Source organism: Hyaena hyaena, unplaced genomic scaffold (assembly GCF_003009895.1).
Source record: "Hyaena hyaena isolate Hyena2069 unplaced genomic scaffold, ASM300989v1 scaffold_1073, whole genome shotgun sequence".
In the NCBI taxonomy this organism is placed as follows: Eukaryota; Metazoa; Chordata; class Mammalia; order Carnivora; family Hyaenidae; genus Hyaena; species Hyaena hyaena.
Genome location: NW_024081709.1, coordinates 349,585 through 367,334, shown reverse-complemented (window position 1 = coordinate 367,334; position 17,750 = coordinate 349,585). Strand labels below are relative to the sequence as shown.

The following is a 17,750-nucleotide window of genomic DNA, read 5'->3' as shown; positions in this document are numbered from 1 at the left end:
TGGCAGTTCAGGCTTGGGTGAGAGGGTGAGGTCTCTTTTACATGCTGGCTTTTTGGTGATATAAGCGTGCTCAAGAGGAAATGCTCAAGTGGGAGCCATGAAGGTGAGGCTGGAGGGACGGTCCTAGGGAGGACACGAGTAGTACATGTAGGACGACCTGCTTGGAGTTTATACTGGAATGAACAAAGTTTAGAAGGTGGAGGAAGAGCTCTGAGTAGGTGAGCTGAAGAAGAATGTGAAGGAGGGAGTGGTTGGCAGGTTAAGCTTCACAGTTTCGAGGAGGGTGAAGTAATCATGAGAAAGCTTCCAGATTAACCCATGCTTGCCTGCCTCCCACACATCCTGTCACACCCAACCGCTCTCTGCCATGGATCCTTCTGGGTTTTGCCTGAACATCCAGGCAGAGATCTTCAGTTTGTTATGATTGGCTGTCAGCCCATATTATTTCCCTTCTGGAGTATAGTTCTAGGCTTGGAGAGCAGAATCCATCTATAAACTAAACCCCAAAGTCTAATAGGACCCAGATTCATGTGCTCCCTGGTACGCTATCAGATGAGAGAGAAGGCATCCTGACCTTTGAGAGGAATTGTGGAAATCTCACCCAGTCAAGGTGATTTATGCCCTCGAACATTTCCTGTATTTGGGGTTTGCTTTCTCCAGAAATGCGGATCACTCATTCTGGAACATTTTATTGTGGTGGAAAGTTGTTCCATGTAGTACATGTCAGATCTACAGTTACACAGATTGCATACTTTAATGTGCAAATACTTCTACTAAAAGTCTCAAGATAAATTTGTGCTTGTCAAAATCAGGTTTATAGAAACACATCCAGAAGCTCTTATAGAATTATCAAAGGAGACAAACATGCGGTGTTAACACTTAAAAAAACAATCAGCTTTATTGAGGTATAATTGATAAATAAGATTGTAAGATACTTTTTCCTTTTCATCAAATATAGTTTGGTTTTGTGTTTTTAAACTATTGTATTTTTTATGTATTTGGATATAGCCATTAAAAATAGAGGACAGTAGGGGCGCCTGGGTGGCCTAATCCGTTAAGTGGCCAACTTTGGTTCAGGTCATGATCTCACAGTTTGTGGGTTCGAGCCCTGCATCGGGCTCTGTGCTGACAGCTAGCTCAGAGCCTGGAGACTGTTTCCGATTCTTGTCTCCCTTTCTCTCTGCCCCTCCCCTGCTTGTACTCTGTCTCTCTCTCTCTCTCTCTTAAAAATAAATTTTAAAAAACCCTATTAAAATAATTTTAAAAAACAATAGAGAACAGTATTTCCAGGGATGGAGTTTTTTTTTATACCTTTGCCCTACCAAGAATGTGCCAGCAGGGGGTAGCAGAGAACAGGAACTAATTTCCCATTTGCCTTCCTTAGACTTCCAATAAAGAGCCAAAGCATTTGGAGCTGGGAGAGGATGGGTGATTTAGTCCAAATGCCCTTCCCTTCCCTTCCCTTCCCTTCCTTCCCCTCCCCTCCCCTCCCCTTTTAAGTTTGTCTATTTATGTATTTTGAGAGAGAGACAGAGAAAGAGAGGGAGGGAAAGAGAAAGAAACGAGTGGGGAGCAGCAGAGGGAGAGAGAGGATCAGTACAGGCTGACTCTGTACTGTCAGCACAGAGCCTGAGGTGGGGCTGGAACTCATGAACCATGAGATTATGACCTGAGCTGAAATCAAGAATAGGATGTTTAACCCACTGAGCCACCCAGTGCACCCAAATTCTTTTTCTTATAAGGAAATAAGACTCATAAGAACCCCATGGTTTGACAGTAAAACCATCTTTCTCTGAGACCATTCTTGACAAGACTCAGTAAGGGTGCTTCTAAAAATGGTGGACTTGTGGTGTCAATCCTGGCAGTTTGAATCAGGACCTCTTAGGGAAAGGCCTGGGTTGTTCTACAAGCACCACAAGTGATTCTTCTACAAACTGAATTCGGAGTCCACAAGCAAGAGTCCTTCCTACAGGGCAGGAGTTGTCCTAGGCCTTGAGGATAAAATGAAAAACCTCACGTAGTTTCAAAGGGACATGCCTGCAGGGGCCAGCCACGTTGTGTACATGAACGAGAAAGGGCACGCGTCAGGTGATACAGGAGCATAGGGTTGTCACTGTCTGGAGCATGTGTTCTCCCCCCAACCTCTCATGGACTTAGGGACAGCCTGTTGGGGCTATCAGGTAATGCATGCCCAGTATGGTCAGATGGTTTCTTTTTTAAAGAGAAGCTAGTGATCCAGAACTTTGTTTTCTATTTCCCAACTTCAACATGTTGTGTGGGCCAAACAAAACATGTCTACAGGTTGGAGTCAGCTTATGGGCTGTGATAATCTCCTTTAGGAACTTAGGCGGGTAGGTGAGTCGTAAATTGGAATACACATTTGCCGTACAGTGCTGTGAATGTTAGGGGGTGGACATGAGTGAGAGGTGCAGTGGGCCAGAGGGAGCCTTCAATACTGCTTGAAGGAAGTCATGCTGACTTCCTGAGGTCCAGTTCTCAAGATTACTGATAATTTTTTTTGAGTCAAACAATCTCATTCATTCTTTTGGGCAGAGTCTTCCCTCTGTTTCCCTAAAAGGGAACACACATACCACTCTTTTTATGTCTCAGTATACCAGAATAGTGTTAAGTTATTCTCAGTGCTTCAACCTTTGTAGCCTTAAAATACTTGATTCCAATAAAGAGAAATAAAATTATTAGTCAAGGACTTTCTTTCATTAAGGTGTATTTATTTATTTTTGAGAGAGAGAGGGAGGGAGAGAGAGAGACATTGAGAGAGAGAGAGAGAGCACGTGCACATACACAAGCAGGGGAGGGACAGAGAGAGAGGGAGACACAGAATCTGTGAGCACAGAGCCTGTTGCAGGACACAAACTCACAAACCATGAGATCATGACAACCAAAGTCCGATACTTAACTGACTGAGCCACCCAGGCACCCTAGTCAAAAACTTTTTAAACTAATAATTAGATGTGTTATGGAGCCATTAGCATATCTACTTTTAAAAAATTTATTTGGGGGCGAGATAGGCAGAGAGAGAGCAAGAGAGAGAATCCCAACCAGGCTCCAAACTGTCAGCTCAGAGCCCGATGCAAGGCTTGACCTTGGAGCTGTGGGATCATAACCTAAGTGGAAACCGAGAGTTGGGCACTTAACCAACTGAGCCACCCTGGCGCCCCAGCGTATTTACTTTTGACATGAATAAACTGGAAGCTTTGTTAAGATCTGTCACGGCCATGGAGAGAATCTAGGGGAAACTTTGTTCCTACAAGTTGTTTGAGGAAAACTGATTTCCTAACCATTCTGTTGTCGGGACTGTAATTACAGCAGAAGTTAATGTGGAAGTGTATAAGCTCATTAGCTGTGGCCCTCTCTGCTGCACTTTAAGTGTGTGTTCTGCTTTGAAACCATCTGAGTTAAGCAAATTATCAAAAAAGGGCATAGATATGCACTTAAGAAAACTTAGGGTTGTGAAATTATTTAGATACAATGCAAAGAGGACACATTTAAAAACCAAAAGAAAGATAGGAAAAATAATAATTTAATATTCAAACATTTCTATGTCAGGTAGGGGAAACTGCACTTTGGAAAGTTAGACCTATGAACTGAGACTTTGAAACAGTTATGTATACTTTTCAAGGGAGGTGGGTATTTAGAGTACAGAAATTACTTTATTGGCTTATCTCATATTTATCGTCTTTCGTGTATGGGATATGGGTAGTGTTTAAGGCCTATTAGAATTATCTTTTTAAAAGTCAACTTTATTAACTTTAAGGAAAAATGTACAAATTTCTAGATGTACAATTTGAGTCTTTTTTTTTTTAATGTTTTTTTTTTTTTTTAATTTCTAAGGGAGAGAGAGAGAGAGAGAGAGACAGCGTGAGCAGGGGAAGGTCAGAGAGAGAGGGAGTCACAGACTGAAACAGGCTCCAGGCTCTGAGCTGGCAGTCAGCACAGAGCCCGACGCGGGGCTCGAACCCATGAACCGCGAGATCATGACCCAAGCGAAAGTCGGACGCTCAACCGACTAAGCCACCCAGGTGCCCCAAATTTGAGTCTTTTAAAGAACATTTATTGAGATATAATTCACATACCATACAATTCACTTTTTTAAAGTATACAATTCATTGGTTTTTGGTGTATTCACAGAGTTGTGCAGCCATCACCACTGTTTAATTTCAGGATACTGTCATTGCTTCAAAGGAAACCTTATACACATTAATGGTCATTCCCCAGTCTTCTCTTCCCCTAACCCTCTGGCAACCGCTAATCTACTTTCTGTCTCTCTGGGTTTGCCTATTCTAGACATTTCACATCAAATGGAATCACATAATATGTGATTTTTTTGTGTGTGTGTGTCTGGATTTTTTCCTTTAGCTCTACATTTTTCAAGGTTTATCCATGTTGTGTCATCTGTTAGTACTCCATTCCATTTAATGGCTGAATGATACTCTGTTGTATGGTTATGCTGTATTCTATTTATTCATTTATCAGTTGGTGGACATTTGGAAGTTTTTAGGCTTTGGCTAACATAAGTAATGTTGCTGTGAACATTCATATACAAGTTTTTGTGGGGGCATGTTTTTATTTCTTTTGTATGTGCTTAAGAATATATTGTAACTATCTCTTTGCTTCCTAGAAATTCATTGTTGACGGGAAGAAAGGTAGACAAATGGGTCAGAAGGACTGCATGGTTAGCTTGTAGTAAGAATCTGTCAAGAACCATTTGGGGAACTCCTGTGTTAGTGCTCACCTCAGCTCCATTCTTTCATACCAAACTGACAGAGGAGACTAAAGCATATCATTGGTGCCAGGGGGTGTAACTATCAATTTGAAGTTCATATAACGTAAGTAGTGACTCCTACCTGTAAATACAGACACACTCTTTCCCCAAATGAATGTTTCCCACAGTGATGACTCTCATAGTAATTCTCTGGGAGATAAGCAGATAATTGTTGAGACTTGCTAATGTGTGTGTGAGACATTTCTACAAAAAAGAACAATGTCTTTTGACTCTTGAGAACCCATGATTATATTAAGCATCTGAACTATACTTAAAATATCCTGATAATGGATGTTCACATCTATGTGTGCCTGGCGTGCTAGTTATTTAAAAACTTCTTGATCTAGAAAAAACTAATAATTTATGCACTTGACTAGGCTTTTTCTAGACTTTTTTCCCCCTTGAATATTTTTCCTTATTGTCTGCAACAGCATTGATTGGAGTATGAACCTGTATTTATAGACAAAATGTACTTTATACTTTACCCTTTTGAAGTAGCTTTTGTGATCATTAACTGAACAAAGTATAGCTGTAAAACCTGAGCACGTGTGTGTGTGATGTTTTCAGTGAACTTAACTAGCTGATGATAGGTTCTTTTTGATTTGGTATCTACATGAAACCTGGCACATAAATTGTCAGCCCTGAAGCAGATCTTCCTCTTCCAGTTCTTTAGTTCTATTTAGTTCTTTCCAGTTGCTTTTCATTTTTGGCTTATTAATAATTGTTCTAGCCAAAATAATTTGAGACTGTATGCTAAGAGTTGGTAATTGTATAGAGAAGTGGCCACTTCTGGAGCAGAAATTAGGTTTCAACTAATTTTTTTTGCACTTCTAAATCTAAGTGTAATTGACATTTGGCCTAATGATGATTGAGTGAGAATTTTGAGTGTTTATAAAGATGTTGGCTTTTAATTATCTGAGAATGCAACTGGGAACTTTGCATTTTGCTCTTTTCCCTTCCTGGCTTTATGAGGACCTATGGGTCCTTCCCAAGAGAAGGTGAAGTGGGAGGTGTAACTTACACGAGCCACTGAGACTCAGTGCTTAAGGGAACCGTAGGGGCAAGAAACAAGGTTTAGATTTTTGACCATTATGAGACTTTTGGGTTCCATTTAGAATTCAGTGATTTGTGCAATTCTGATTACCACTATTTTGGAAGACAGAGGATTTGGATTTGCTATCAAGTGATATTAGTATTGGCAAAAACAGTTCTAGTATACTCCAGGATATTATGTAGTATGATGCCAAATCTTAAAAGAGGCCAGTGACTCGAGAATTATGTTGCTTAGAGCAATGTTATTTGCTGAATATACAGTATAAGTTAACCAAGAACATGCTGTAATTCGGAGGGTTAACCACATTTTAGAGAGATGGCCAGGCTTAAGATATCATTTTGACTATGCATTTCAAAACAGGGTTAGATTTTTAAAGAGGGATTTCCAAGAATTGCTTCATCTCACTTTTTATATTTCTGCTGCCAAGCACCGTGCCAGGTACGTGCATAGCAACTGTCATTACATTATTTTTGAATGAATAACTGGGTACTTTCTTAGTATCTTTGTTAAAATTTAGAAATAACATAAATGGAAAAGTTAAATTACAACATATCGTTTAGTCTGGATAAATTTCAGGTAGCAAATCCATAGTGGTGACAAGCTTTCAACTTTTAACATTTCATCCAGGAATATTCCCTTTTAGAAAAACTTTTTAAAATTTATTCTCAGATTCGTTAACTTGCAGAGCAATCTTGGCTTCAGGAGTAGAATCCAATGATTCATTACTTACATATAACAACTAATGCCTATCCTACATGTGCCCTCCTTAATGCCCATCACCCATTTTCCCCACCCATCCCACTCCCCCACCCCCACCAACCTTCAGTTCTCTGGATTTAAGAGTCTCTTATGGTTTGCCTCCCTCTGCTTTTATCTTGTTTTCGGTTTTGGTTTTGTTTTTCTTTCCTATCCCATCCCCTGTGAACTTTTGTTAAGTTTCTCAAGTTCCACATATGAATAAAATCATGTGATATCTGTCTTTCTCTGATTGGCTTATTTTGCTTGCATAATACTCTCCAGTTCCATTTATATTGTTGCAAATGGCAAGATTTCATTGTTTTTCATTGCCGAGTAGTATTTTATTATATATACATACACCGCATCTTCTTAGCCCATTCATCAGTTGATGGACATTTGGACTCTTTCCATAATTTGGCTATTGTTGATAGTGCTGCTGTAAACATTGGGGTGCATGTGCCCTTTGGAGTCAGCACTCCTGTACAGGAGTATTCCCTTTTGGAAAGGTTTATCACTGGAGGGATATGTTTTCATGGATTCTTGTGTTTCCTCTCAAACTCTTGGCAAAACTAGAATGGGTTCACTCTTGTGCAGTAGAAGCCTAACTTAATAAAGTCATACCAGGAACTGAGGGAGGTTCTTCCTCCAAAACACTCCTCACCCTCCTGCTGTCACCCCCATCCCACGCACTTGAAATGTAACCATTAGGTTTTTTTTTTTCTTTGGTTTTGGTCTTGTTCTTTTTTGCTTACAATATTCATAGTGTAAAATATTCATAGGAAGAATAATGATTAAATTTCACATAAGTGACTACTATGCGTATGCTGTATTTCAACCAATGAGAAGTTGGGTAAGATAGTTCTGCCCTTGAGACTCTGCAGTGTAGACTGGCATGGCCAGGGCTAGGTTTCTAATTATACTGCAAAGTTCACTCCATGCTGTGATAGATGATAGACATTTGGACTTGATACTCAGCTGCCTGTTAGGTAGGGAGCTACTTATTGACCTAGATCTCAACCCAAGCAACCATATTGTAACTTAATTTCCTCATGTAAAAATGGGGTAAGAGCTCCTACCACACAGGGTCACTGTGACGATTAAGGGGTGGTTGTGCACAAAGTAAGCAGAGTTAAGTGTTGGCTGTCATAATCTAGGTACCTGAATCATAGCAGAGAAGACTGAGGCCTGGAGATTTCAGAGACTCACTCTTGATTATGCAAAGAAAGAGACTGAGTTTCCCATCTCATCTTCTTTGATTCCAAGTTCCTTTCTGTTTGGGGTACAGTATTAGGGTAGTTTCAAAAGGGTAGAGCCCATCCTTTTAGGAAGAACTGGCTTCTCTAACAATGTGAATAAGCTTTTCCACAATTTTACTCCAGGAAAGGAGCAAGCAGGTAGACATTTGTTCTATTTAAATTATGTTTAGTTTTTATCTAATGTTTTTGATTGTGTGACTCAGTCCTTGTGTTTGTAAGTTTTTGGTATGTGTGATCAGTAACATTGGTCAAAGTTATTGCATCATAAACTATGATAGATATAAAAATTGGACCTGTACTGTTGAGTTGTGGGGATCATATAGTGGTTGCTTCAAAAATGGATTTTGATGCGGGCACGTAGGTGGATCAGTCAGTTAAGCATCCGACTTCTACTCAGGTCATGGTCTTGAGGTTTGTGGGTTCAAGTCCCATGTCGGGCTCTGTGCTGACAGGTCAGAGCCTGGAGCCTGCCTCAGATTCTGTGTGTCTTTCTCTTTCTGCCCCTCTCCTGCTCTTTTTCTCAAAAATAAACAAACATTTAAAAATTTTTTAAATGATTTGTAATAGAAGAAAGGAGAGAGAGGTGTTTTTAATTCTTTGACAGCTTTAGAAATTGACCAAAAAGCATGGCTGGTTCTTGACATGCGCCAGCCTGGGGGTTCCAGCTATGGGAACCATCCCTGATATAGGCTCTCTCACTCGAAGGTAAACACTCAGTCATTTCCCCGAAGGGAAAAATTAGGGCAGACCCCATTGTTTTTGAATTGTTTCATGATGTGGGGCCTGTGGTCCATAGTGGCTTCTGGTGGTAAATGTTCCTTGGGTTTTGTTTTTGTTTGGTTTGGTTTTTGCATTACTTAGGTTGAATGATTGGCATGGTGGTGATGATATGTGTATCTTAAATGTGATCTAGTGGTTGATCAACCAGTTAATATGTAACTACAATAGGAACCAGTTATGAGACCAACCAAAGCTCATAGCCTAGTTTTTGTTGCAAACATCGCTTTCCCTCTTTTAAAACAAGCTCAAATGGGCACTGTGTTTTTACACTGTGATTCACACAAAAAATATGATTGAGAATGACTTTTGGATTCTAAACATCGTTTATATAGCTGCTTAAAAGGAATTGAAAGATTTTTTTAAAAAATTTATTTTTGAGAGAGACAGAGAGCGCGCACGAGAGAGAGAGAGAGAGAGAGAGCGAGCTCATGAGCAGGGTAGGGGCAGAGAGAGAGGCAGACACAGGATCTGAAGCAGGCTCCGAGCCGCCAGCACAGAGCCCGACACGGGGCCCAAACCCACAAACCATGAGATCATGACCCGAGCTGAAGTCGGACACTCAACTGACTGAGCCACCCAGGCGCCTCTAAAAGGAATTGAAAAATTTGAACAAGATGAGTGTCTGCTGACTTGCATTAGTGGGTGTTTTGCTGATAACCAGTCTGGTATGAAGTGGTCTTTGAGAAGTTCCCAGAATGTTTGGGATTTAAGTCCTGTGGATTATGTGGTCAGGATTGGAATGGAGAGAAGATGTAGAGAATCGTGTTGCTTACATTGGTGGGAAATCTCATCCAGCCATAGGATTGAAATAAAACCATAAACTATAGAAGGTGTGAGGGTAACTCCCATTTGTTTATTAAATTAATACATTTCATAGCAAAAGAAATGGCTTTTTTGAAATCTGTGAACTTGCACTTATTGCCTGTGTGCTTAACTGATATTTTCTTTCACAAAATATGCCCTTGGGAAACTTCGCATTGGGGGCTTCCCTGGAGGCTACGGGTGGTAGGACCGGTTTGGCAGCGGTGTTTCTGCAGAGTATGCTTGCGGCGTGCGCTCCGCCCTTACCATGCTCTGGAGGGTAATTAACTTCACAGGAAGCTTCTCGGCCAGGAGCCTCCTGCTTGCTCCTGTTACGTCTTCACTTCTTTCCCATGTCTTCACTTCTTTCCCATAGGATGGCCAGTCAGCACAGGGGACCCCTGGCTGGAAGAAGCACTCTCCTGGACTCTAGCGTGTAGTTCGTTTGTTTGTCCGTTTGTTTTGAGAGGGCTCAGCTATTTCTACATACCATTTGCGTACTATGCAGTGGCGCGGGCAAGCCTCGGTGTTGTTTGTTTTTGTTTCAATTAGGGGACTGACTGAGCTGTGGCTTGTCAAAAGTATGTTGAGTGAGATGGGTCCAGGATTGAAGCCCAGGGCTTTTTGTCTGACATTCCTCTCAGGTTAGTTCAGGTAATGGTTTTATTTAGCTGCATTAGGGAAAAATGGAAAGGGGCAAGAAAAAGTTGGAACGAACCAAGTTTTTATAGAAGGCAAGGTGTGGCTGTTTGACTACACAGTGATTATTACTCTTGTTTGTGTTGACTTCTGTTAGCTTACGAGGGAAACACATAGTCTTTATTTATTTAGCTCCTATGAATCACAACCTCATTACGTAAAATGTATCACACCTCAAATAATTTACTAATGAGTAAGGTTCGAAATTATTGAACACAATAGTAATTGTTAGATTAGAACTCGTAGATCGTTTGTTCTTTCAAAGTTCTGGAATTTCTTTCCACACTGAATTAAAATAAGGATGGGTTTATATTTTAAAGTATGATTTAACTTTTAACAAGCTGCCTTCAATGTATCTTGAGTTCCTTTACAGATTTCTATAATGTTTACACTTTCCAGGATACAGAGAAGGTAGTCTAGTGGATTTTTATAATGTAGTAAACCAGTTTCTTCCTTTAATTAAAGGATGCTATGTCTGGCAAAACAGACTTTTGTTTGTCCGTTAAGATGAAACTTATTATCTTCATTCTACAGGTGGAATGTTTGTTGGTGCTAAACTTTGTTGGTGCTCTTCCTGAGTCAAGCAAGTGTTGAGTGCTTCATACTTTATCTCATTTAGTTCTCAGTAACCTTATGAGGTGGGTACTTTGTATTCCTATTGCACAGATGAGAACACTAAGAAGGTGAATCTGGCTTGTCCAGAGTTACAGGTAAAAAATGGCAGGGCAGGAATTCCTGAGCTGGCCTGACCTGGCAATGGTAGATGCAATATTGTATGTTTCTTAAGGAATGTAGCCCAGGTATCCACTATAGATTAAAAAAAATCCACGCTAGGGGCGCCTGGGTGGCTTAGTCGGTTAAGCTTCCGACTTTCGCTTAGGTCATGATCTCGCGGTTCGTGGGTTCGAGCCCCGCGTCAGGCTCTGTGCTGACTGCCAGCTCAGAGCCTGGAGCCTGTTTCAGTCTGTGACTCCCTCTCTCTCTGACCCTCCCCTGCTCACGCTGTCTCTCTCTCTCTCTCTCTCCTAGAAATAAAAAAAAAAAAAAATCCACGCTATAAATTTATACTTTCTTTTTGTGGTTTAAAATGCTAGGAAAAACTTTTTTGTTTTAGTTCCCTTGGTTGGGTCTTAGATGAGTTTATATTTATGGATATATAATTTGCTAATTAAAAATTTTTACTTTACAATAAACATGTTTTGAGTTACTGGGGTTGAGGTAGCTAGTATATACAGTATGACTATTTTGTAATGTTCATGAAAATGTCCAGGGAATCTCTTAAGCCACTAAAAGAAAATTTTTCATTTTATTAATATTTCAAGTGCCATATTTGTTTTTTTTTTTTTTTTTAATGTTTTATTTATTTCTAGGAGAGAGAGACAGCGTGAGCAGGGGAGGGTCAGAGAGAGAGGGAGTCACAGACTGAAACAGGCTCCAGGCTCCGAGCTGGCAGTCAGCACAGAGCCCGACGCGGGGCTCGAACCCACAAACCGCGAGATCATGACCTAAGCGAAAGTCGGAAAGTCGGACGCTTAACCGACTAAGCCACCCAGGCGCCCCTGTTCTTTCTGTCTCTCTCACACACATATAATCATTATGTTTATGTATTAAGACTCGTTTCTTTTATTCAGGAACTTTATAAAAAATTAATGGGACATTTTTAACTTATGGAGTTACCTTTTATCCCCAGAACAGTGGAGGATTATTTTAAAAGGCATATTACATGGTGAAATATACTAAGTTTATAGATTGAAGACAACTTAACTGTTTTAGTTTAGGAACATTTAGTGTGTGATGCAGCTGGAATACTTTCTTGCTGAGCACCTATAAAATGCTGTAGGTTTTTGGTATTGGTTGCATGTGGACAGTTCTGTAATCTTCTAGGAAGTTAAACTTTCTGAGCCTCAATCTTCTTATCAGTGAAAGGAGAAAATTAAGGATTATTAAATGTAAGGAATTTGTGGATTATGTAGATAATGAGAAAAACTACCTAGCATAAAAATTTCCTTAATCTTTAAATATAGGAGATATAGAAAATTGACCTAAATCTGATGGTTTCTGACCATTTTGAATTTCTTAAAATGTTAATTAATTTGTATATCTATTGCACAAGAAATATCTGTGGTTGTTACAAAATATAAATAAGCAAAAATATAGTTAAATAACCTATAATTCTATCATTTAGAAATAATTACTGTTAATATATTTATTTCATATTTATTTATATAATACTATAAAGTTATAGTAATTGGTATACTCCATATATTCCATAAATTACTTTATAATGAGTACATTAAGAATTTTCTAAATTAATTTTTTTTAATTTTAGAGACAAAGCATGCAAGCATGGCAGGGGTTGGGGGAGGGAAGGAAGGAGAGAAAGATAGAGAGAGAGAGAGGGAGAGAGGGAGAGAGAGAGAATCTTAAGCAGGTTCCATGCTCAGTGCAGAGCCTGATGTGGGGCTCCATCCCATGACCCTAGGATCATGACCTGAACCGAAATCAAGAGTCGGAAGCTTAACCAACTGAGCCACCCAGTTGGTTGGCTCCTACATCAAGTATTCTTTACAAGTAATCTACATTCATGACATGAGTTTAAATTTCATGTAGTTTTCTCTTTTATGGTTACATCCTAATTTAACTCATTTCTTACTGGGCTTTAAGGATGCTTGTAATTGTTGCTGTTACACATAGTGCTGTGAAACACTCTTGTCATGTCTTTGTGTTCCTGTCCTGCTATTTTAGTATAAATTTCTGGATCTGCACTTGCTGTGTCTCAGAGTACGCATATTTAAGACTTCAAATACATACCCCAAATTGCCTTCTAGAATGGTGGCATTGTTTTATAATACCTCCAGTAATGTATAGAGTACGCCAGATTCTCATGTCCTTAAAATATGGATTCTTACTCAAAAATCTTTGTTAATCTTCTATATTTTGTTATCTTTATAAGTACAATGTAAATGGAGTCTGGTTTTATATTATCAATATTTATATTTTGATAGATATTATATATATACAAGAGTACACTAAAATCTATATACCATGATTTTTGCCTTTTTATAGTCTTTTTAGGGAAATAAACCATTCTGGATAGTTGGGTTTTCTGAATATTTCTGTGTGTTTTATTATTTCTACTTAACTATTCTGAATGTCACTCAGCTTTCTATATGGTGCAGAGGTATTCCTTTGAGGTTTAACTATCAGAGTGTGTTGTCAGAGTGCTAATTTGAAGGCCGGTGCCTGGAAGGAGATTAAGCTTCATGGCTGTTAACTACCCTCAGGTATTTGATTGCATAGCATCTTGGCCATTATAAGCTAATAAGTAGGTGATATTTTCCTTGTTTGAGATGAGTAGATGGGTTCAGAAAGGTTATTTAACTTGCTTAAGATCACACAGCTCTTAGTTAATGAAAGTAGGATACGAACATACTTTTGTCTGACATGAGCCCTTTCTCTTTCCATTTCGTCATTTGCTGCCATGCCCTCCTGATTGGCCTCATTCAGAGCTGTTGACTGTCACTCCTCACTGTTATCCATGTGTCAGTAGGAACTATCTTCCTTTCTTGTAACTCAGTGCTTCTAATCTAGGTTAATATGGGAATTTAAATCAGCAGATTGTGCCAGTGGTAGATAATCAAGTATTGGTGGCTCTGAGGGGCTGTTCTATGACTAGACAGACTGGACTTTGACATCTGTTTTGGATGTTCCTGGGACTTTTTCATGCTTTTTGGGCTTTTGATAGGAGTTTTCAGATAAATTAGATGTTACTGTGTTTTTACTGGTTAGGACCGATGCTCATCTTGAGTTTGTTTGGGGTCTATTTGGGGGAAATTCAAGAGAGTTTGTGCTGCATGGGGTACCTGGGATAATCCATGGGCCACTCAGGGTTTTCCCCAAAGAAATGTACCACTCTGTTTAGATATGTTTTATTGCATTTTTATACTTTGTGTTTTACTTATATCACTGTGAGGTCTTTGAGGGAAGAGCTTCCTGCATTTTTTTTTTCTTTAGACCTCAACCCAGTATCCAGGTAAGTGCGTGTAACAGAGACACTCAGCAAATGTTTAATTCATGCAGCAATGTAGCCTTCCTGTAGATTAATGCTGTACTTAGGAAAGGATCTTCTACTTCTTATGTTTGAGTGGCCCAAGCCCCTGTCCGTATTTATAGAGCCAGCTTATAAGAAACTAACTTTTCTTCTAAAAACAAGTGCTGTTTTTCACTTAATGGAAAATATGTCTAGCTATAGCAATGCTGGGCACCATGGAAAGGACGTGGAAGGCATACAGGGACTCTTTGTGGGCTGCAAACCTAGCAGAAGCCTTGTAGCTCACTTAGGGTTTAAGATTCGGGACTTCCCAATCAGTTTCCAAGACGGTATTTTTCCCTGAAGTGGCAGGTGGAGCGAGGACCCCTGCCTGCAGGTGTTGGTGCGTCTCCCGGGCTGCTGGTGACACGGCTATTGCGGAGCCCTCTTCCTGCACCGTTAGCTAGGGGGCCGGTTTCAGGAGCTGTTCTTGGGCCAGCTGTTTCCCACTGTGGCCTCCATTTTCTCTGCTACTATATCCTCTGTAAGATCCCCTTTCCTCCCAGCCGCTCCACCCTCAAGACACCACATCTGTAGACATTTTCCAAGTGGTTTTGCTAAGGAACATTGGTTGTGGTAACTGTTCATATGTTATATGTTATAACGTATATGTTTATATGTTATAGCCATAAGGGGAGAATTATCTGCTTAAAATATGCACCATCTTCCATGTCTGTCTTTTGTCTCTCTGTGTTGGGATTTAATAGCCTTCTCTCTACGATGTTTCAGTAAAGAGTTCATTACACAAGTCAGGGCCATTTCATGAATCTGTTTAAGGAGAGTCATGCCATCTGCTATTTAGCTTTGCTATGAAATTTGAGTAATTTAAGGATGGGATTGATATTAGTGATGTGCATATTTGGTTGGTATTTCAAGTTTATATCTTAATCTGGTTTTATTTACTCTTGGTAAACTAGGTTGCCCATAGGATTTTTATAGAAAACATATTGGAAATTTAGCTTCTAACTTTTGGTGATCAACCATTACATAGTTACATTACAGAAAACTCTCATTGTGTTTTTTTTTTTCTTTTTATATTTGTTCATACTAAAATGGTTAATCTCTTTGTAACTTAAAACCACATGTAATCTCCTATATGGAACAAATTTTGGTGACATATGTACTTCCTTCAAGTATAACATTAGGTACATATTAATTAATCTTATGCTGAATTTTACTTGTGTGTTAACCCTGATTGAGAAAAAATTAATACCCAAATCTGTCTTTCAGGCAGTAACAGAGAAGAATTTTGAAACAAGGGATTTTCGAGCTTCTCTAGAGAATGGTGTCCTGTTGTGTGAGTAAGTATTTAAAGCACATAAAACATTCTTCAAAAGCAAAGGTGTGTGTGTGTGTGTGTGTGTGTGTGTGTGTGTGTGTGTTATGAGTTGTTGTCATAGCCACCTTAGTCACAGATCTGTTTTCTTGGTAACAAGTGAGATTTGATCTCTGCAAATTGACACCCTTACAGTACCAGACAGCAGGAAGGGGTTATCAGTCTCTGCATCTAAAGATAGCATTGGTGAAATATATATTATTTTAAATTAGTAAACAAGAAAGATTCTGTTATTTCTTGATGGGTCAGTAGGGGTGGGTAGTTGAGGTAGAAGCTGTATTACATTGCACCAGCTCTCCCTTACTCTGAATATTCTAATGTATGGAATTGCCTGGCTTAGAAGTTAATATAAAATTTTTTTTCATCAATAAATAGTGATGCCTATAGAGCAAATTTAGACAGTAGCAAATTTTTCTTTTAAGCTTTAAGTGGAGTCATTGCATTACCACAATCAAGTTGAGTCATGGGCCATTCACATTCAGTTACTAGATTATTGAAAATCGTACCCCAGATTTTGGTTATCATAAGTAAACCAGGCTTCTGGCATGATGGGTGGCATGAGGCCCGTATCGTATGTTTGGTTACTGTTTTGTCCTTCTGTGGATGCAGAGTGCAGTTAGCCAGGCATGTGACCTTTGGGGATAAGGGAGAGGCAGGCCTGTGGGATGTAAAGATGAAGTCTTGGGTGAGGTTGCAGGTTCAGAAGTGAGCAAATAAATTATAAGAATGTACTTGAGCATGCACCCATGTTTTTGAAAGGGCTTAAGTACTCCAATCTAGACACTTATCACATAGGTATTTATGGAATCTGTCTCAAAGCAAACACTGGGAGTATATGTACTTATATTTTCATGACTTAGATTATCCTTTTAAAGGAATGTTGTCTGCAACAAATATCAGGAGTCAAAGGGCTTAGGTTTGATTCCTTGCCCCATTACTTTTGGATACTTGAACAATTGATTTAATACCTGAGCCTTATTTACTCATCCCTAAAGTGGAGATCAGCATATCTGATCTGCCTAACTCACAGGGTTGCAAAGTTCCATAATATATATGTTAAGGTTTTTATAAACTATCATACTTTGCATAAATGTAAGTTGTTGCTAGGAAGATGGCCATGTAGATAACGGCCTCTATATCATCAGCTCTTTTGGTAGATGTTCACACTTTTTTCTGTCTTAGAGCAATGTTGTAAAGTTGAACCAGATGAAGTTATTGATATTCAACCATTTGTGACCTATAGAAATGTCAATTTCATTTGGTTCTACCTGATATATAGCAGAACAGGCATATGAAGAAAGGCCAAGTAAAGTTTATGGGGTGTTTCCTGTCCTCTTCTGATGTCATATGTAGAAGTGCCATTGCCGAATAGTGTTTCAACTAATTCTAGTAGACCGTGTGGTCAGTCTAATTGGTCAATGTTAGGAAATTATACTAATGTGAAAACTATAAAATCTAAATATGTTCTAATTCATTCAGAAGATGGAGGGGGAAAATGATGGTCAGATGCATGTGACCTTACAGCTACCCTAGCTATGAATCTAGACTTATCTTGATGTTTGCAGTGAAATAACTGTTCATTGTAAGCTCCACAAGTCAGGATAAGCATTAGGTAGGAAATGAGCCTATGAAGCACCAAATGGTTTGTAGACATGTGAGAGCATTTAGCCCAAACAAATGACCTTTTAAAAAAAAATTTATTTGGGACGCCTGGGTGGCTTAGTCAGTTAAGCGTCCGACTTTCGCTTAGGTCATGATCTCGCAGTTCGTGGGTTCGGGCCCTGCGTTGGGCTCTGTGCTGACTGCCAGCTCAGAGCCTGGAGCCTGTTTCGGAGTCTGTGACTCCCTCTCTCTCTGACCTTCCCCTGCTCATGCTGTCTCTCTCTCTCTCTCTCTCTCCTAGAAATAAAAATTTAAAAAAATGAAATAAAAAAAATAAAAAAATAAAAAACTTTATTTAATATTTATTTATTTTTGAGAGAGAGAGAGAGAGAGACAGAGTGCAATCAGGGGAGGGGCAGGGAGAGAGGGAGACACAGAATTCAAAGCAGGCTCCAGGCACTGAGCTGTCAGCACAGAGCCCAATGTAGGGCTCGAACTCATGAACCATGAAATCATGACCTGAGCCCAAGTCGACTCTCAACTGACTTAGCCACCTAGGCACTCTGGAGATCTTTTCAAAGAAGTCATTTTGTGGTTTTATACTTCCAGTG

The 17,750-nt window shown here is 39.5% G+C and overlaps 1 protein-coding gene across 6 annotated transcripts in view; it reads left to right on the top strand.

The window, feature by feature from the left end:
• The window catches only part of LMO7 (LIM domain 7), a 197,155-nt gene that overhangs the window by 54,217 nt on the left and 125,188 nt on the right, over window positions 1-17,750 (top strand). For all 6 annotated transcript variants that reach the window (XM_039222184.1, XM_039222187.1, XM_039222185.1 and 3 more), the window contains one exon: window positions 15,432-15,502. In XM_039222184.1, the coding sequence (XP_039078115.1) occupies window positions 15,432-15,502 (71 nt within the window). The remainder of the gene's footprint in view (window positions 1-15,431; window positions 15,503-17,750) is intronic.